This window comes from Notechis scutatus, chromosome 2 (genome assembly GCF_049901735.1).
Source record: "Notechis scutatus isolate UNSWTSFEM ecotype Mainland chromosome 2, rNotScu1.2, whole genome shotgun sequence".
NCBI lineage: Eukaryota > Metazoa > Chordata > Lepidosauria > Squamata > Elapidae > Notechis > Notechis scutatus.
Genome location: NC_142010.1, coordinates 16,681,993 through 16,702,129, shown reverse-complemented (window position 1 = coordinate 16,702,129; position 20,137 = coordinate 16,681,993). Strand labels below are relative to the sequence as shown.

General features: G+C 43.4%; 2 protein-coding genes across 5 annotated transcripts in view; both read right to left on the bottom strand.

The window, feature by feature from the left end:
• Positions 1–3,184: 3,184 nt before the first annotated feature.
• On the bottom strand, positions 3,185–12,821 carry TCF19 (transcription factor 19). Its single transcript, XM_026685445.2, has 3 exons — positions 11,524–12,821; positions 7,983–8,619; positions 3,185–6,233 (listed from the first exon to the last, which is right to left on the bottom strand). The coding sequence occupies exons 1-3, from the start codon at positions 11,795–11,797 to the stop codon at positions 5,999–6,001; spliced, it is 1,146 nt and encodes a 381-aa protein (XP_026541230.1). The 5' UTR covers positions 11,798–12,821; the 3' UTR covers positions 3,185–5,998.
• Positions 12,822–15,507: 2,686 nt separating this feature from the next.
• The window catches only part of CCHCR1 (coiled-coil alpha-helical rod protein 1), a 32,596-nt gene continuing 27,966 nt past the window's right edge, over positions 15,508–20,137 (bottom strand). For all 4 annotated transcript variants that reach the window (XM_087954329.1, XM_087954332.1, XM_087954331.1 and 1 more), the window contains 6 exons: positions 19,555–19,685; positions 18,394–18,603; positions 17,042–17,143; positions 16,499–16,650; positions 16,316–16,421; positions 15,508–15,698 (listed from right to left, as the gene is read on the bottom strand). In XM_087954329.1, the coding sequence (XP_087810455.1) occupies positions 15,598–15,698; positions 16,316–16,421; positions 16,499–16,650; positions 17,042–17,143; positions 18,394–18,603; positions 19,555–19,685 (802 nt within the window). In that variant the 3' untranslated portion in view covers positions 15,508–15,597. The remainder of the gene's footprint in view (positions 15,699–16,315; positions 16,422–16,498; positions 16,651–17,041; positions 17,144–18,393; positions 18,604–19,554; positions 19,686–20,137) is intronic.

The following is a 20,137-nucleotide window of genomic DNA, read 5'->3' as shown; positions in this document are numbered from 1 at the left end:
CCAAGGTTGGAGACCCCTGTTTTAGAGGATGCAAGAGGCTGGATACACATCGTCTCCCTCTCTGAAAGTCCACAATAATCTTTTAAGACACAAGAACGCATGGTATAAAATCTGTTTTGAGCAGGATATTCTTTCAAGCACCAGGTGCTCCATTTTGCCTCCCTGCCCTGCTACAAATTCAAAAACAGGCCAACCCATCAAAACTAAACGTGGAAAGGAAGCTAGCAATAAATATTCAAAGCCATACCCCGTTCCTCATTTGTCTTTCATAACGTTACTATTGTATCTGGCATGGGAGAAGAATGTTGGTGGTTTGTGTTATTTTAACCGTAAACTCGTATGATTTATCTTTGTATTTTGATTTTTTCTAATTTGCTCCATTGTTTGCATGACATAAGAGGCCTCTATTAAAAAAATTATTGCTGATCAAGTGTGACACGGGTGATTTATTTGAAAAATCGGAAGTATTTTTGTATCAAGGTTGGCTGATCATAATCCATTGGCCACAATTAAATCAGCCAAATACCCTTTTTGGTTTTCATGTCCTGTGGACATCATACTACTTCAAATGGCCTAGTTCAGGGGTGTCAAACCCGATTTCATTGAGGGTCATATCAGGGTTGTGTTGGACCTGGGGGGAATGGAGTGGGCGAGGCCAGCTCGACGCCACTCATTGAGGCTCCATTTTCGGCCACAATAGCCTCCTGGAGCCCTCCCCGGCAGTGGTGGGATTTTACTACTTTTTAAACTACTTTTTCTAGTCTCAACATTTTTTTTTATAGCGTGGTGACCAAAACTGGATGCAATATTCTATGTGTGGCTTTACAGAGTGGTATTAGTACCTCCCTTGATCTTGATTGTATCCCTCTATTAATACAATTTAGGATTGCATTAGATTTTTTGGCAGCGGCTGGCTCATATTTAGCTGGTTGTCCACTAAGACCCCTCTCACAGTTACTGCTATTGAGCCTGGTTTCACCCAGTCTATATGTGTACTTTTGGTTTTTCTTAAGGCCTAAGTGTAGGACTTTACTTTTCTCTATATTGAATTTCATTTTATTAGATATGGCCCAGTGTTCTAGTCTGTCAAGATCCATCTGGATCTTGAGCCTATCTTCTTGGGTGTTAGCTATTCCTGCCAGCTTAGTAACATCTGCAAATTTGGTAAGTTCCCTTTCTATTCCCTCATCTAAGTCGTTGAAGATATTGGAGAGTACTGGGCCTAAGACGGAACCTTGTGGCACCCCACTGCTTACTTCCCTCCATGTAGACCTTAGACCCATTAAGGACTACTCGTTGAGTACGATTTGCCACCCAGTTGCGAGTCCATAGTGGTGGTGCTATCCATTCCACTTTTTTCCAACTTACAAAGAAGTAGGTTGTGGTCTACTTTGTCGAATGCTGTGCTAAAATCTAAATATCTAGTATCTAAAAATATCTAAAATCTAAACTGGGCGGCCTGTGTGCGGCCTCCCAAAACTCTGATTTTAACTGGCAGAGGGTTGCAGGAGGTCATCGCAGCCGAAAACACAAGCATGCGCCCCTCCCAAGCTGTTTTCTCTGGCAGATGCACCATGTGCCGGTCCTTCACTGTTTCCAAGGCGGGCCCCATGGGCCAGATCTAAGGGGATGGATCCAGCCCACGGACCTTGAGTTTTGATAACCCCTGGCCTAGTTTGTATGCAACACCAGCGCTGGTTATGGGATCACTGTTGCAAATCAAGGCATCAGTGGTTACTCCAACCTTAGGCTAAACCTTGTGGCCATAGATTTTATGGCTTACAATACCGCTCTGTAGATTAACATGATTGTCCTTCCACATTGTTTATCCACACCTGTCTGAATCCAGACGCCTATATTTTGGGGTGAAGGAGGAATGCAGTGTGCAGCACATTTAGTTTTCTATACAGTTAGTCCTCGACTTAGAACATGGCTGCTTCCCCCACCCCACCCATCGGGTGTATCATCCAATGAAACACGTCCATAGCCAAGAGTCATTGTTGGAAGTTGCAACTGCCCTGAAAAAAAGTGACTTATGACTGTTTTATACCCTTATGACAGTTCCAGCATCCCCATGGTTGTGATGCAGGCAACCGACTCGTATTTATGACGGTTGCAGTGTCCTGGGGTCATGTGATCACTATTTGCGACCTTCTGGCAAGCGAAGTCAATGGTGAAGCCAGATTCCTTTGACAACCATGTTACTCAACAACTGCAGTGATTCAGTCGACAAATGGGGCAAGAAAGGTCATAAAGTGGGGCAAGGTTCACTTAACAATTTGTCTCACTTAGCAGCAGAAATGTTGGGCTCCATTGTGGTCGTAAGTCAAGGACCACCTGTAATTGTGAACTTTTGTAATGTTGAGCGTTCTTTCAACAGGTGAAACCCCCGTAATTCTACTGCCGTAAGATCATTGTCAGGGTTCCGGCAGTTACTCCAATTAAATCATGAGCCTCGAGCCACACTCCCAAAACTAATGAGGAAGCTACCATTCTCCATCCGGCACTAACCTGGGTGTAGCTAACTCTTGAGATGTGTAATTCACTGTCACCCTTGATCCTGCTTCCCCCAGCCCACCCCTCGGGTGTATCATCCAATGAAACACGTCCATAGCCAAGAGTCATTGATTATGCTCTCCAATTAGATTTTTCCCTGGCAGAAGCTTCAGCCCTCTAATCAGTCTCTCTCTGAGGAAAATATGAATGGAATGTACTTTCGATTCCACACTGCTGTCTGCTCTTTGAAACTCCCACCCCCTTCTTTCTGTTGTCAACTATAAAACGTGTATACAAAATGTTTTATGAGTTGACAATCCTTTTCAAGGAAAGGAAAGAGAATTTAGTTTGAACACATCAGCCTTATGACATTTACGCAGCCATTAAGTTTGCAATTTAGGTTTATTTCAATGCTAAGATCAAGCCTGTTGCAAGATGAGAAACATTTTTTTTAATAGGAAAAGGATATCCTTCCTTCCTTCCCCCTAAAAAGACAAAAACAACCTTGCCAAGTGCACAAGAATAGTAATAATAATAATAATAAAAATGAATGCCCCTTTCCTAAACCTACAGAAGTCTTTGGTTGATTTTCTTGTTGGCTTCTGTGGCAGCAATTTCCCTGTGAACCTAACAGGAGTAGCTTATTTTTCATTTTGGCATATTAAAAAGCAGATTTTCACCCCACCCCCAGAGCTGGTAGAGGCAGCAAATGCTAGCATACGTGCTGCTGCTAAGCCGGATAGTGAAGCCGGATAGTGAATGGAAACAGGACGGAAGCTTAAGAATCGCCTGCCTTTTTTTAACTGCAAAGTGCTTTAAGTTGAGACATTTTCAGAAAACAAGGCAGAAACTCTGGTTTATGGCAAACATCCTTTTTCGAGACGGGTTCCATTTTTTAAATCTTGTTATTTCTTTTGCTAGAAGGCTTGTATTTGGCATTTGAACAGATTCCCCCAAAAATGGCGCCTGCTTCTGGCATTTCCCCAGGTTGAAGATTCCTCATTCTGTGGCTTGACTCCTAAGCTGGAAGATTCGGTTCGCTTCGTTCCAAGTTGTGTAGCCCCCAGATGTTATCGCTGAGGGAGGTTGGGACCTGCTGTCCAACAGATTCCCTGGCACTGATCTAACTACGTAGTACAGTGATGGCGAACCTTTTCTGCACCGAGCCAAACCGGAATGTGTGTGCATTTGTGTGCGTGTGTGCGTGTCAGAGCGCTGGAAAACACAAGACCAGCTGGCTGATGTGCGAATGCCTGTTTTTGGGCCATTTGGGGGGCCTTTTTCTAGGCCATTTTCAGACCAAAATGGCCTGGTTTTGGCCATTTTTCAGGCTGTTTTCCAGCTGTTTTGGGGGCCGTTTTCTGGCCATTTTGGCTCAAAAAACCCAGCCTGAAAGTGGCCTGAAAAAGGCGTGGAAAACGGCCTGTTTTTTGGTCGATTTTCATGTCGTTTTCCAGTGCTCCGGCGCCCACGAAGACCAGCTGGCCGACGCACATGTGCACACCAGAAACCAGAAGAGCATCTGGGGATGATGCACATACCCACTGCCATCCCTGGCACACGTCCCATAGGTTCACCATCACGGACCTAGTAGAATTTCTCCCCCAAGGGGAAATGGTACCCCTCCCAGCTTTCTGTTCAGTGAAGTGCCTCATCTACCTGGGAGGCCTTGGGCATACACATCTGCACACATCTGTCTGTTTCTTAGGAAAACCTGCCACGTTGCTTTACAGGCTTACGGGCGGATTTTTAAAAAATGGGTTTCCGTTTCCATGCTAGAAATCAAGGCTACTGAGCATTCTTCAAGAAAGATATATTTTTTTAAAAAAAAAAAAAACAGCAACTGACCCCCCACTTCACCCCTTTATCAGGTGCAAAGAACCCTTAGACAAATAAAACACTGGTCAACAAACTTTTGAGAGTCTAAACTTTGGCAGTTTGCCATCTTGACTAGAAGAGGGGCCTGTGATATCGTTTGATCCGGGAGGGCCTGTGGATTTGGTCTCCCTTGAAAACCGCCAGGCTCGCTGCTTGCCTCTCATTTTCTTAAGAGTAGCTTCACTCTCCGCCTGCAAATATACACAATGTACCCTGAGGATAATGCTGTAGGAACCTTCTGAGACCAACAAAGCAGGACACTTGCCTTCCCAAGGTGCCACAAGACTAGTATTTCTTAACCTTGGCCGCTTTAAGATGTGCCGACTTCCATTCCGAGAATTCCCCAGCCAGCCATGAATTCTGGGAATGGAAGCTTGCACATCTTAAAAAAGCAGCCAAGGTTGAGAAATACTGGGCCAGCCTGCTTCTTTTAAAGAGGAGCTACGTTAAATTAGAAGGAGCGCTCCATTGTGTGTCTCTTCCTTATTTGCGTTATAAAGTGCAAGAAGCTTTTTTTTAAAAGCCAAAAAGCGATTGCTAAGAGTAATAATCCTCCGCTTCTATTCCCCACTAGACTCAGCCCAGTGTCGGGAGGCAAGAACAGAGGGTGCAAAGGGAAGAGGAAAGAAAAAATCTTTCCTTCCTGGTTGCTTTTGGTGTAACATTCAAGCAAACGCAGGCGCTTTAAATACGGACAAAGCAGATGGTGAATGGTACCAGCCTCAGCCTCATCAATTCGAATGTAAACCCATTCATCTCTCTGGGATTTAGAACTCGTGGGGGTCTTTTTTCATTTACTTCTTCGTCTTTTTAACTCCATGCTTGCTTCCTTATCTGCCATCGCACCAAGCCCAAAGGCTTAAGGAAGACAGCAGAAGGTGTCCCTCTTTCAAAGCATATACCCTGTTCTTGGAAAATCGTCCCATACGTGAACTTAGTGAAGATTTGAAAAGCCCCAAATCTCAAATCCGGAGAAACAATTCTAGGTGCTGCCTTCCCAAGTTTGCTTCTTCTGTGTTTGGGCCAACAGGGTTGACCCTCCAGGAAGCAGCTGGTGGTTTCCACAAACGCCTTTTTCCCCCGTTGCAAGTAAGGCACAGATCCATTTGGTGCGATCAGAAAACTGGTGCCAGTCTGACCTTGGGAATGAATATTCGGCTGTTTTATGAATTTGTTTGTCCAAGTCAACGGATAATCTGGATTACTCTTCCCTGCGCATCTTCTGCAGGGCTTGAAAAACGAGAGCCTCAAGGAGAGGACTCTGCACTAAATGGGTCCATTTCATTGATCTTCAGGCTCTTACTGACTTTCTCCAGGTGGTTATCGGGTAGCAATTGACAGCATGATACATTCCCACAAATGCTTGCTTGGCGTGTTTCTCAGCAAGGCGATGATTTCCAAAGAAACAGGACGGATAACTACGTGTAAAAGGTTGCTCACCCCAATTCCATCTACGGGGTTTCCTTTGCACGTACTCACAGTTCACCCTATTCAATACCTGCTTCCCAAGGAAAGCTTACCCTGTGCAAATTTTCAGTAGTCCACATGCGTCGCCATCAGGGATCTTATTTTTAAAAGAATTCTTTCCGGTCACTGATGGGATCCTGAGGAGGATTATCTGGCCTTATGAACGGCAGGCAACACACCGGAAATCTGCCTCTTTCATCACACTGTAACTGCAGCCCACACAGGCTACGTGGTACCAGGCGTCACAGCCATCGCACTGAACCCACTCCACTATCTCATCCTGGGGAAGGCGGCACCGGGGAGCCGCACATGGCTCCAGAGAAGACAGAGTCTGGGAGAAAACCTGGGCAGCGCTCCCCAGAGGATTCTTCCGAGGCCGGCCACGACGCTTCCTGGAAAGAACCAAAAAACAGAGATGACATATTTGTAACACATCATGAGAACCCAAGCGCATTCCCGAGATGGTGTCAGACTTGCCCCAACTTAGATCCTTAGGAAAGAAAGACCCTCGACTCCCATGTGGTTGAAGAGATAGGTTCCAAGGCAAGTAGTTGCATCAAAAGTAAGGCTAGATCTGAATATTGCCATGCAAAAGTATTGCCCTTTTCCTTGGCCCCTCTCCCTGGACCAGATCAACAGTGTCCAATAGCATCACTACTTGGTGTTTTGGGAAACGCTTTGAAGCTGGGCACTTCTTAAAGTAGTTTCACATTCCATTCCCAGGCCAGGCATCCTTGGTGGTGCATTGGGCTGAGAGAAAGAGTGACTGGCCCAAGGTCACCCAGCCAGCTTTCATCCCTAGCACAGGAGTAGAACTCACAGCCTTCTGGTGATTAAACCCAAAGTCACCCAGCTAGCTTTCTTGCCCAAGATTGGACTAAAATTCAGTTTCCGGGTTTCTAGCCTGGTGCCTCTCAGACAGAAGTATTTTGTTCAGAGAAATAAAAAACGGTAAGGGTTTCCCTGTCTAGTCGTGTCCGACTCCAGGGCACGGTGTTCATCTCTGTTTCTTGGCCGAGGGAGCCAGCATTGCCCGAAGACATTTTCTTTGGTCATCTGACTAGCATGGCTATACACCAAAGGCACACAGAACACTGTTACCTTCCCACCGAAGTGGTACCTGTTTTATCTACTTGCATTTGCATGCTTTCGAACTGTTAGGTTGGCAGGAGCTGGAGTAAGGAACGGAAGCTCACTCCTTGCAGGAGCAAGGACTCGAGCCCAGTCTGTCAGTTTTCCAGCTGACACGCTCAGCATCTTTAACGATGCTCCTTTAAGAAAAGTAATGTTGCATATAACATGGAACTCAGGGGTGGGATTCAAATTTCTTAACAACCGGTTCTGTGGGCGTGGCCTAATTTGTGGGTGTGACTTGGGCATGGCTTGCTGACTGGGCATGGCTTGTAAATATTGTAAATATTGTAAATATTTATGTAAATATTTAATTTATTTAAAAAAGAGCAACTTTTATCCAAAATCAGGCAAAGCAGGCAGGCAGTTTGAGTTGCTCATAGAATCACAGATTCACTTAGAGATCAATCTTTCTGCAATCTGCTACCTGAGTCTGTCACATAAAATTTGCTTGCAAATAAACTCATAAAATTTGCTACAAGCAAACTCACAAAATTAACTCACAACACACCATGTATGTAAATATTGGTTTTTATTTTTTTTATTAAAAAAAGAGCAACTTTTACCCAAAATCAGGCAAAGCAGGCAGGCAGATTGAGTTGCTCACAGAATCACAGATTCACTTAGAGATCTATCTTTCTGCAATCTGCTACCAGAATCTGCACTGAAAAATAGAAGCTTCGGTCCTAAGGAAGATTCAGCTCTGCTTTTAGATTAGCTAAAAAGCAAGAAATCCAATGATTTCCTGCTTTCTAGCTAATCTAAATCTCCCGGCACAGCAGAACAGCTGATGGTCGGGGGAAAAATAGAGGAAAAATAGCAACTTAGCAGGTGAGTTTGATGGCGCGCATGCCAGGTAAGGAGTGAGTAGGCAGGGAGGGAAGAGGCAGGGGCAGCCAGTTGGCGCAATATACCGGTTCTCCAAACTGGGCAGAATCATAACAACCAGTTCTATAGAACCGGTCCGACCAGGTAGAATCCCACCCCTGATAGAACTTAAAGGGACTCACCCGCTCGGTGTGATATGAAGCTTTGGTTCTACATCTTCCGGGGTGTTTTTGCTCCCTTCCTGCACTCTTCGCTGGAGCCTCAAACTGCTACTCTGGCAACACCGATAAGTCCCCAAGCGCTGCTCTTTATCTGGGGGTGGCTGTTCCTCTTCCAGACGGGCAATTTCATCCTCCAGTTCAGGAAGGACCGTATGAACCGACTTACGGCGATTGCGGGATGGTTTTGGCTGGGCGGGAGGATCTGTGCGTTGGCTCCGGCTCAGAGAGAAAGTGAAGGGCTGGGGCTTCAGCTTGCTAAGGCTGCCGATGGAGCTGAGGATGAGGGTGGCTTTGGGGCGGCACGAGAGGGAGGTGGGCGAATGACGGGACAGGGGACGGATGCGATGGTTGTCGGAAGGCAACACTGGCCGGAAACCAGAGGAAGAAGCCCACGGGGCTTTGGGTTCGGTGATAGCTGCAAAGTCTTGCGGCCGAACACGGACTTTCTGGAAGAGGAAATAAAACTCAGAGTTGCCGTGGGGCGGTGGCAACACGCAACCCTCAGGCACCGGGCTAGGATGGCCGAAAGTCAGAAGGTCTCCATCGTTCAGATCTACCCGCTGGCCGTGGGACATGCGGAGAGCATTGATGTATGTACCTGAAAAGATAATTACACAGGGAGGAAAAATGTTATGTGTAGTCTAGTCCTCAACGTATGACCGGCTGTTAAGCAATTGTGTCCATAACTACAGCGCAGGTGGTTAGATTCGGCGCAGTAGTATTGGGGGATTCGTCGGAAACACAAGACTAATCCACCATTGCTATTTTATTCAAAAAATGTGGCAAACCCTTTGCACTGCTTATTCCTGTCTCTTTTAGTATTAAACTTACTATGGGCGACACAGTTTATGAATTCTAATTTTAGTATAGTTAGACCATGTGTAATTTGACAGGCTGGATTTTCTCATAGATTTTAGCTATCATACTAAAAATTGTATATTTACTGAGTGTTTTTATTTTCTCTGGTCTATGACCAGAGTGGTTATGGTTTATGTAATAAACATAATAAACACAACAAACACAAAAATGATGATGATAATATAATAATAATAATAATAATAATAATAATAATAATAATAATAATAATAATAATAATAATAATAATAACAACAATAATGTGTTATCCCAATTGTAATTGGGGCCCTTGGAGCAATACCTCAAGAGCTACCTCACTATTTAGAAATTCTGAATTTATCAGACTTGAATAACCTGATTCTACAAAAAACTACCCTACTTGAAACAGCTTATATCGTCCGACACTACTTTAACAGCTCCTAGGTTCTTGGTTAGCACTTAAGCTGTTGAACTATCAACCAGCCCTGCCAATCAGGCTGTGAATCTCAATAAAGATTAACTAAAAATAATAATAATAATAATAATAATAATAATAATAATAATAATAATAATAATAATAATAATAATAATGACCAGCCCCAACTCAATAAAGATTAACTAAAAATAATAATAACCAGCCCCAAAGGCTGTGAATCTCAATAAAGATTAACTAAAAATAATAATAACCAGCCCCAAAGGCTGTGAATCTCAATAAAGATTAAATAATAATTATTTTGTCGATAAGAAAGACAAAAAAGTCTGGATAGTGGATGTGGCAGTGCCTGAAGACAGCAGAATAGAAGAGAAAGAACTGGAAAAGATAACAAAAATACAAAAACCTACAAATAGAAATAGAATACGACTATGGCAAAGGCAAGCAAGGGTAGTACCAATAGTAATAGGCACCTTGGGTGCAGTCCCAAAACAACTGGAGCACCATTTGAACACCATAGGCATTGACAAATTTGCCATCAGTCAATTGCAGAAGGCAGCTTTACTTGGAACAGCTTCCGTCCTGTGGCGATATCGGTAACCCCATCAAACATCCAGATTTGCCTATCCCAGGTCCTTGGGAAGGACTCAATAGGTAGACAAAAATGCCAAACCCAGTCTGAACATCTGGCTGACGGTGCAATTAATAATAACAACAATAATAAATGCTATCCCACTCTCACATGACCTGATGGTTTTCTGTGAGAAATTAGCATTGATTTCCAGTTTCTGGCAATGGGTGCAGACAATGGGTTCAGCATTCACTTAAAAATTGTTGCGAAAAAAAAAAAGTTGTAAAATTAGGCCAAGCCTGTGATGACCTGCTTAAGGACAGGTAAGACTTACAACCACAATTTTGAGTTCAATTATGATTGTTAAGTCAAGGAATATCTGTACAGGTAGTCTTCGACTTACAAGAGTTCACTTAGTGATCGTCTAAAGTTACAGCAGCGTTGAAAAAGTGATTTATGATGTTTCACACTTATGACCGTTGCAACATCCCCATTGTCACGATTTACATTCGGACGCTTGGAACTGACTCACACTTATGACAGTTGCAGTATCCCAGGGCCACACAAACCCATTTTGCAAACTTCTGATCTATGGGTAAGTCTATGGAGAAGCCAGACTCAACTTAACCATGTTAATAACTTAACAACTGCAGTGATTCATTTAACAACTGTGGCAATAAAAGTCATAAAATGGGACAACTCGCTTAACAACTGTCTCACATAGCAGTAGAAATTTTGGGCTCAGTTATGGTTGTAAGTTGAGAACCACCTGTATTGTATTTTGTTTCAGGCCTTTTGGAATGTGTGTTTCTCCTTCAGAAATGAACTTGACTTTTAAAGTATAAAGTTGACTCCCCTTATATAAATATTAACTGTACTGGTCTAGGCAGTTATTCAACTTCTGAGTTGTGGGTTTTGTTTTGAAGTCCTCGAAATAAATGAATAAATAAAAGCAATTCTTAACCCTCAAAATATCCAGCCACGCTCAAATTCAACACATTTAGGAAGAAGTGTCTGAACTCTTTGGTGTTGTGGTTAAGGCTTGAAACCAAGAAAGCCTGAGTTGGACCAATCACTCTCTCAGCCCAACCCACCTCACAGGGTTGTTGTTGTGGGAAAATAAGGAGGCTGAAAAAGTATTATGTGTGTTGGCCATCTTGAGCTATTTATACAATAAAGGTGGGGTAAACAAACGAGGCCAGGATTTAGCAGCACAATACAGGTAATCCGCTACTTACAACCACAATTGAGGCCAAAATTTATGTTGCTAAGCAAGACATTTGTTAAGTAAACTTAGCCCCATTTTATGACCTTTCCTGCCACGTTAAGTAAATCACTGCAGTTGTCAAATTAACCAAACACAATCATTAAGAGAGAATCTGGCCTCCCCACTGACTTTGCTTGTCAGAAGGCCGCAAAAAGTGATCACATGACCGCGAGACACCGCAATCGTCATAAGTATGAGTCAGTCGCACAGGCATCTATCTGAATATTGGTCACCAGGACGCTGCAACGGTCGTGAAGTGTAAAAAATGGTCATCAGTCACTTTTTCCAGGGCTGCTGTAACTTTGAACACTAAACAGTCCATTTAGTGAGCTTTGAGCACTCCACTAAATTGAATTGTTGTCAGTCAAGGTCTACTTTTGCGTTCACAAGAACTCACCATAACTGCTGCAGTCCACCAGGCCCACTCGCCACTCCCCCGCCATGCTGCCAGCATCCCGTTCTGCGTGTATCTCTGCATGGACCCGGGAGATCAAGGCCGGGTTCTGCTCGGACACCAGAATGATGTCACACACTTCAGCTCGGCGACCCAGACGATAAACGCAGCTGGGCGTGGCAGGTCGGAAAGTGTAGAGATCCCGGTTTGGCAAATCCCCCGAAGAGGCCGGGCCCATCCGGAGTAACTGGAAGCAGGGCAGAGCTTCAGAAAGCATGGCTGGATCTGGCCAGGGGTTCAGTCACTTCTACCTGCAAGCCGGCAAGTTGACTTTCAGCTGTGAAAACTTTTTGTTGTTGTTTTTTTAAGGGAAAAGCAGAAGGAGCAGCAGCACTGGATGTAAGAGATTAAGGTCAATTGCAAACTGGGATGGCTACAAAATGTCCCGAATCCCAGGCTGTTGTGTCATGACAGGTTCATCTCTACCTGAAAGAGGAGGGGGAAGTCAGGGTGGATTGTTCCCTCAGCACAGCTTCCTTGATTTAAACCCCATTGATTTAACTGCCAAAAAAAAAAAAAACCAAGTTTTTTTCCAGTCCTGCAACCCGTTCCATCTCATCCCGACACGCGTTTCAAGACGGCTTCAGACGTTTTTTTTTAAAGGACAATTATTTCCCTCAAGAGCAATTTCGAGGCAAACTGGCTCCTGACCCCGCATTGCGGGTGCCAACAACACCCGTGTCTGCAACTCGCCATGGGAATCCTTGCGGGGAAGTCTCCCCCCCCCCCCACGCCTTCTGCAGGAAGGTTCCAGGTTTCCACTGCCAGGACAATAAATCATCCGCGATCCTTAAAAACCACGCCCGCAGGTCCCGAGGTCGTGGAAATCAGCCCCGCCGGGCTTCTTCGAGCATCCTCGGGAAATTCGGAAGACGCAGATCTCTCGGTGGACCGGCTCGAAACCGGCTCTCGGCTTTCTCAGCAGGCTGAGGATCCTGGAATGAATTGCAGATGTCTTGTGGTCGTCGGGCACTCCGGTTTGCCCGGCCGCGAAGTCGAGCGCCCTTCCTTTGCAAGCGTTCTGGAACATCCACGCCCCGCTCTGCCCGGCAACGCGGTTCGGTTCTAGAACCCGGGCGTCGCCCTAGCAACGAGCGATCTTGGGGGGGAGGGAAGCCGTCTCCTTGGCGACGCCTCGAATTCCCCTCTTCTGGAATCCTCCTCGTCCGCTTCGCTTCTCGGCCCGAGGCTTTCTCGCCTTGTCAAAAGCCGCTCCCCGGGCGCTCCGAGCGGCGCGCGCTGCCTTCCGATTGGCCCCGGCTGATGCGAGGTGGAAGGAGGAGAGGCCGTAGCCTCCGATGCCGATTGGCCGCTCGATGAGCAAGCCTTGCTGCCCCGTTGGCTGGGAAGGCTCGAGGGCGGGTCGGCGAGCATAAGCGCGCGAGGCCCGACGCCGGGCTGGGGCGGAGGGAAGGCTCTGATTGGTGGGAGCGTCAGGGTGGGCTTCGGCCTCGTTGGCGCGTTCGGCCGGCGGAAGGCGATTGGGTGGCGGGCAAGTGAAGGGCGGGAAGCGGGCGGGGGAGGGAGGGAGGAGCGATAGCTATTGGCGGGATGGGCCGCTTTGGCCCCGCCCCTCCGAGCTTTGCTTTCTAGCTAGAAAGTTGCCAAGTAACAGGAATCCTCGATTTACTTCGTTTAGTGACTGTTCAAAGTTACAACTGGCACTGAAAAAAAATGACTTATGGCCCCAAAGTGCTTTTTTTCAAGAGGCAACCGGATTTTCCGGTTTTTCTTTGAAGACGTTTTGCTTCTCATCCAAGAAGCTTCTTCAGGGTCTTCAAAGAAAAACCAAGAAAGTCCAGTTGCCTCTTGAAAAGAAGGACCTTTGGGTTATATATGTTGTATGATAGACTTAATTAAGATGTATAACATGATGGAAGGGGGAAAAAGAGAGACAGGATGTAACCAGTATGCAAAGACTTTGTATAATTGGAACTAAGGAAACTAAGGAAAAAATTACAATAAAATTTATATTTTTTTAAAAAAAGGAAAAGCACTTTTGGGGCAACCGTGACATGACCTGGATGACTGAGAAGCTCCATAGACGTTTGACATAATGACCCATTTTTCACACTTATAACCTTTGCAGTATCCCCATGATCAGGTGATCAAAATGCAGCTGCTTGGCAATTAATTCATATTCGTGACCATTGCTGTGTCCCAGTGACTTGTGATCACTGTAAAAAAAACCTGATTTATGACCTTTTCACACTTACGACCGTTACAACATTCCCGTGGTCATGGAATCAAAATTCAGAGACTTTGCAACCGACTCATACTTATGATTGCAGTGTCCAAGGGCCACGTGATCACCTTTTAAAGGCTTTCTGAGAAGCAAAGTCAATGGGGAAGCCAGATTTACATAACTGTGTTACTAACTTAGCAACTGCAGTGATTCAGTTAACAGCTGAGGCAAGATAGTAAAATGAGACAAAACTGACTGAAATGTCTCGCTTAGCAAGAGAAATTTGGAGCTCAATTGGGGTTGTAAGTTGAAATCCTCAAAGGATGGTCAGGGGGAGGTGATGTGACATGGGAATCTCAATGACCCCCCCCCCCCCCCCCCCCCCCCCCCCCCCCCCCCCCCCCCCCCCCCCCCTCCTTACCCAGTTGAGCAGAGAGTTGGACCTACCAACTCAGTTATTTTGTTATTTAAGGGGGGTCACCAGTCAACAGTCAAAAGAACAACCTCTTCTGTCTTCCCACACTCTTATTAGAAAAAATAAGTAGCAAAGAGGGAAATACCAGGCTGGCAACCATTTCTAAAGGGCCTCACCCTGCCCTCTTCCTAGTAAACAGAGGAAGACAGTTATTTCTCTATAAAAGTAATGTACAAAAGATGGAATAGGGCCCTAGATACTTTTAAAATACAGCAGGTGTCATAAATGCTGGATATGCTAGAGAGAAAATAAAAATGATCTGTGCTTAACAACTTTTGAGCCTTTAGTATGTTTAACACACTGAAATTATTCAAAGCAAGACAGGAGCATCGGAACACACATTTCCACCATTCAAACCAATCAAGATTCAGTCAAATCCAAAGATGGTTAAGGATAAAGTTTAAGTATCCCAATCCCTCTAGTAGGCAGAAACAGGATGAAATTCCCTATTCCCAATGCTTGGCAGCACTAGGATGTGGAATCTCCATTTTCAATTCTTTCTGCTTTTCCCAAAGCAACAATTCCTTAAAAAAACAAATCAAGAGAGGTATGGTCAGAGAGGGAAGGTTTATAATTTGGAGCTGTAATGATCTTTTTTTGGTGGGGAAATGGTAAACATGATTAAATAAGCATGGTGAGCTTATTTAATTTATTAGCAGAGGTTCTTAAGCAGCGGTAGCAAAAAATAGAAAGCTGGTTGTCTTAAAGAAATTAAATGGTACTATGTGTTATTTGTTTTTTCTAGAGAGTAACTGGTTCTCTTTTATCTTGCTGACAATTCCTTTCAGAGCATAACTTCTTATTTCTTTTTTATCTGGTCCAGCAAAGTAAGTGTTCAGACTGAATCTAATGTTTGTTTATTGAACATATGGCATTTACAGAGTTTGTGCACACTGAAATACAAATTTAGTATAAAATTTCAGAATGTGTGTGTGTGTGTGTTTGTAAGATATATGAACAATACAATATAAGAGATAATATATTAAAGTAAGACCATTATAAAATCACCATAATATGGAGCTATAGAATTATAATGGAATGGATATTATAATTTGATATCTAAAGAAGTTAACCATCTAATTGCTTCTAGTGTGGCTGTGGTGAAATCATCCCAGTTGCCTTAAAACTGAAGGTAATTGATTAATCTATTGTTAAGAACAATATAGCAAGGAATAGGCCTGTGTTATGTAACAACAGGTCCTGAACTATTTTTCCCCATCCAAAAATAGTTTTTATGAGATAATCAGAACTTGATAAAAGAAACCGAACATTTCAAATATAAATTTATTTACATCAATTTTATTACAAATATCTGTTCTCTCATCCTTGCTTCTCCCAATATCTTCCCATTGTATTTTTAAATGTCCACAATGATGTTTGTATTTTTGTCACGCACTTCCTCCTCCAAAATAGCAGCTCCTAGAGTTTGTAAGTCACCCAACACAGCAAATAGGGATTCTGTGAAAAGAAAAATCTTTAAGGATATGTGTTAGGGGCAGGAAGACATCAACAAAATCCTGGATCAAACATCCTTAAGCCAGAAGAAAAAGGGAACACTAAAATTTAGGAAAAACTCTCAAACTTTTACAAATAAGCTAACAATAAGAATTGCAAAGGATTACAGGAAGCAACATGTGATACTTATGTTAACTGGAAATAGCACAGGAAAAAAAATGAATGGATTTTCAAATTGACTGAATTAGCAGAGATGACAAAATTAACTGCTTTGCTTAGAGATAATGGATTAGACAGCTTTATAAGAAACTGGAAAACGGTGGTGGACTTTCTATGAGCTAAATATAATAACAGAGGGATTTGAAGATTAGTATAATGTTTAGTTTAATCTGTTGACTACTTTTTGATAGATAGATAGATAGATAGATAGATAGATAGATAGATAGATGATAGATAGATAGATAGATAGATAGATAGATAGATAGATAGATAGATAGAATATGAATATATGCTTTTGGTTTGTTGCATTTTGTTTGTTTGTTTTACTGTTTTGTGTTTTCTTTTTTATGATAATTTTTTTTAAAGGGAAAAAATAGAATTCTCAGACAACAAATCTATACCTTTAGATGGAGGACTAGTTCCTGTCTTTCCAATTGATTTAGCTGGGACTGCTGACAGCCGATTCTGTCGATACTGGGCTAATAGCCCTTCTTGCCTCAAGGTGGCCTGTAAGAGGAAGGAAGCAATCTTAATGAAAAGCCAGCTATGGGATAAGCCATTTCCCCCTTATTGCTTGAACATACCATTAACACGTTTTTGTCCCTCTCAAGCTCTTTTAGCCGTCCTTCCAGACGGGCCATTTCCTGTTGTGTTGCAGACTCCTGAATCTTTGCCAGTTCCTCACTCCTTGCTTTGTCTCTGCCTGCCTGCCGTTCAGCTTGCCTTAGGGCAACCACTAAAGATATAAGCACATTTAAAGATGAATTGCTGAGAGTGAGAAACACAAGCTTCTTGCCACCATATACCTGACTGCCCTAAGGTCAGTCAACTGATACAGGCCATCTACAGTAGCTCTTTGGAAGTTCAGATAAAGGTCATTCCAAGATTTCCCCTCTGAATTGCAATCTGCCATCCAGAGTCACTTGATAGTAAGACGAGTGGCATATAAATTTAAGATTTTTTTTTAACATGGACCCAAATAGTCCGTCTTGCAACCTTAACTGTAGCTTGGCCTTGTGTAAAAAAATCTTGTTATCCCTTTACCACAAAAGGCTTTTTAAAATATTTCTGCCACAGATAAAACATCCTCAGCCTTTTCCCATTGACGACAGTATGACAACTCTTACCTGCTTTGGCGTGCTCTCTCCGAGCTGTATTAAGTGCTTTTTCCATTTCTGAGAGATCCTTCCGCAGTTGCGTTTCAACTTCTGATACCTTTTCCTGCAGGGCTGAGAAAAAATGGCATTGACCTTAAATAAATGCCCCTCAGTACTGCTCGTAACCCCTGTTTTTCTAAACTTAATACCCCGGATTCCATGTGATTTCTGCTGTTGGGGAATGCTCCTTCATCATTGCCACCGCCTGCTCTCCATGCTCAAATGCAACTACTGAACTGAAATAGAGCCCTTATCGTTATACATAATTGTTCATCAGGTTCATTAATTATACCTACCCCTATCCATCACTCATAGGTAATAAGCCTCCAATCTCAATTATATAATTTTTATATTTTAACTAGGACAGTTTCAGAGATTTTGTATACACCCCGTAAGGACTCCAGCAATGAATGGCCCATCTAGTATATATATTCAACTGTTGGGGCACCCATTATGGCAATAGCAATAGCACTTAGACTTATATACACCACTTCACAGTGCTTTACAGCCCTCTCTAAGCAGCTTTACAGAGTCAACCTATTGCCTCCAATAATCTGGGTCCTCATTTTACCCACCTCGGAAGAATGGAAGGCTAAGGCAACCTTGAGCCTGGTGAGACTTGAATTGCCAAACCACTGGCAGCCGGTAATCAGCAGAAGTAGCCTGTAGTATGGCATTCTAACCGCAGCACCACTGTGGTTCAATATATATTGAATATATTAATAGCCATTTTGTTGTTACATCATTGGTAGTTTTTGAGAATATTACTGCATCTGGGAAGTCAGAATAAATACTATAAAATGAAAGACTTGGAAAAGACTTTGGAAGTCCCTCCAATCTGATCACGTTCTGTCAGCCTGAAAAATTGACCTAACCATCTCAGAAGGAATAATAGCAGGGGGGAAAAACCAAGTGTCCATTAAGAGGGACTTCAAATAGATTGAACCTTTAAAAAAAAATCTCCGTATCTCAGGTGTATCTTCAACTTAGCTAAAAAAGCTTTTAAAAACCCACAATTGTTCACATTCAGGACAGAAGGGACTGATCCAATATTTTGGGAAGGAGTAAGTCTAGGAGTAAGTCTCCGATGCACTACAATAAATTCAGTTTACAGATTATATACCTGAGATACAAGACAAATCTTAATACAGAGCTATAGCTCTCGATGCATTTTGGTGTTACAATTGCATTCCTGCAGCTACAGGAATTTCTAATTAGTTCTAACTCATCATAATAGGAAAAAAAAGAACCTTCTAATGCAAGAGCTTGTTTTATTTATCGCTAGAAATAAATTCTTCCCATCTCTGAAGAACTTAACGTACCTCTCTCATACTCTCCTCTTAATTGCCCCACCTCCTGTCTCAAACTATCTGCAGCTCCAGCAGTCCTCTGGAGCTCACTGTTGGTTGTTTCCAGTTGCTTTTCTGTGGCCTCCAACTGTTGCCTCAGTTCCTGCTCTACCATTGTCTTTGCCTCTAGCGTCTCCTGCAGGTGCTGCAATGTTCCCCTCATTTTGCTCAGATCAGTCTCCACTGTTTGGTAGAAGAAGAGAGAGAGAGAAAAGAAAGGGTTAAAATGAGAAGAGGAGACAGCAGACCAATATTGCTATATCCCTTCCCCAGAACTTGGGAAAAAGCTGTTCAATTCAGCCTTAAAATCAGGGAAGCTTCAGTGAACAAACAAGGCCTCGCTGCCACATTATTTCAGATTTCAGCTGTGGATACAGATGAATTTTCTTCCATGTGAAAGATTTCTTGTATCTCTGGGTGAAGAACAGGCTAAAACTGCATATATATTTTTTTCACTTGGCCATTTTTTAAAATGTTGATCTGTGTGGAATATCTTGCCAGCTGTTCTAACCCAAACCTTGTTCTAAGGAAACAAACACGAAATAGAGGTGACAGCAAAACCTTTTAATGATTCTTTACAAATTCTGTTCCTTCCCGGTTAAAAAGCTGTTTCAAACTAATGGTCTCTGATAAGAACGAGCCTTGCCAAGGTTGTGCAAGGCTGCCAAGAACACTAGATAAAGTTGCCAAGAAATATTTCAAACAAAAAGAGTCTCCAAACACCAGCCAAGATAGTCTGAATGTCCACAAGGCTTGAGTGCAAAAACTTCTTTGCTTCCTGCAAAGAACTCCAGTTTCTCAGCTGGCTTTTATCTCTTAAGGGAGGGGCCATCACCTTGCAGCCTTACTCCTGAGTCACCCATGCTGCTGCAGCTGCTCTTTCCTTTGAGCAGCCCTGCGTGCACACGCACTGGGCACAGGCTCCTCGGGGACCTCTTCATCACTGCTGCCAGCCTCCACAATCTCCGAAGGCAGCATTCCACTCCCTGATGGTCCTGGCCCCATCCCTGCATCACACACAGGCCCCTCATCTGAGTCCTCGCTCTCTGAGACCTCAGCCGTCCGCACCTGCTGCCGGCAAACCACAACACCAGCCTTCACCAACTGTCTGAAATACAATAGTAAAGAAAACACCTCTCTCTCTTGCTTCTGCCACCTTCTTCTCTATCAATTGAGCCCCATGTTTAAGCTCTGCAGAGAGTCGGTCTCGTTCGTCATGCAGCATATGTAACTCAGCTTGTAGGTCTTCATACGATGGCTGAATCCTGGAAAGAAAGGGCGAAGAGAACTGTTGAATCCTACTTGGGGCTTTCTAATTTGGCCTTGTCTGTGAATGTTTATATTGTGACTTAACTGCGCCGACGCTTAGAAGTTCTGGTTTTTAGCTCTACCTCCCAAATACAGGTAATCCTCGACTTACAACAGTTCATTTAGTGACTGTTCAGCGTTACAACGGCCCTGGAAAAAGGGACTTTTGACTGTTTTTCACACTTACGACTGTTACAACATTCCCATGGTCACGTGATCAAAACTCAGAGGCTTGGCACGTGCATTTAATCATAAAATATTTTGTGAAATTAAAGCATTAGAAGAACGAAGAAGGTACCGTAACGAGGCAGATCACGCCAATGTTAGGGGGAAAAAATGTTCAATTTATGCTGCAAAATGTATATATGTATATATATTTGTTTGTTTCCTTGTTTTTTAAATGTTTTAA

Coding starts and splice junctions, on each gene's coding strand:
- TCF19 (XM_026685445.2), bottom strand. CDS start 11,797: ATGCTTTCTGAAGCTCTGCCCTGCTTCCAGTTACTCCGGATGGGCCCG. Junction 8,620..11,523: donor GGTGGACTGCAGCAGTTATG/GTGAGTTCTTGT, acceptor TTATCTTTTCAG/GTACATACATCAATGCTCTC. Junction 6,234..7,982: donor CTTCATATCACACCGAGCGG/GTGAGTCCCTTT, acceptor GGTTCTTTCCAG/GAAGCGTCGTGGCCGGCCTC.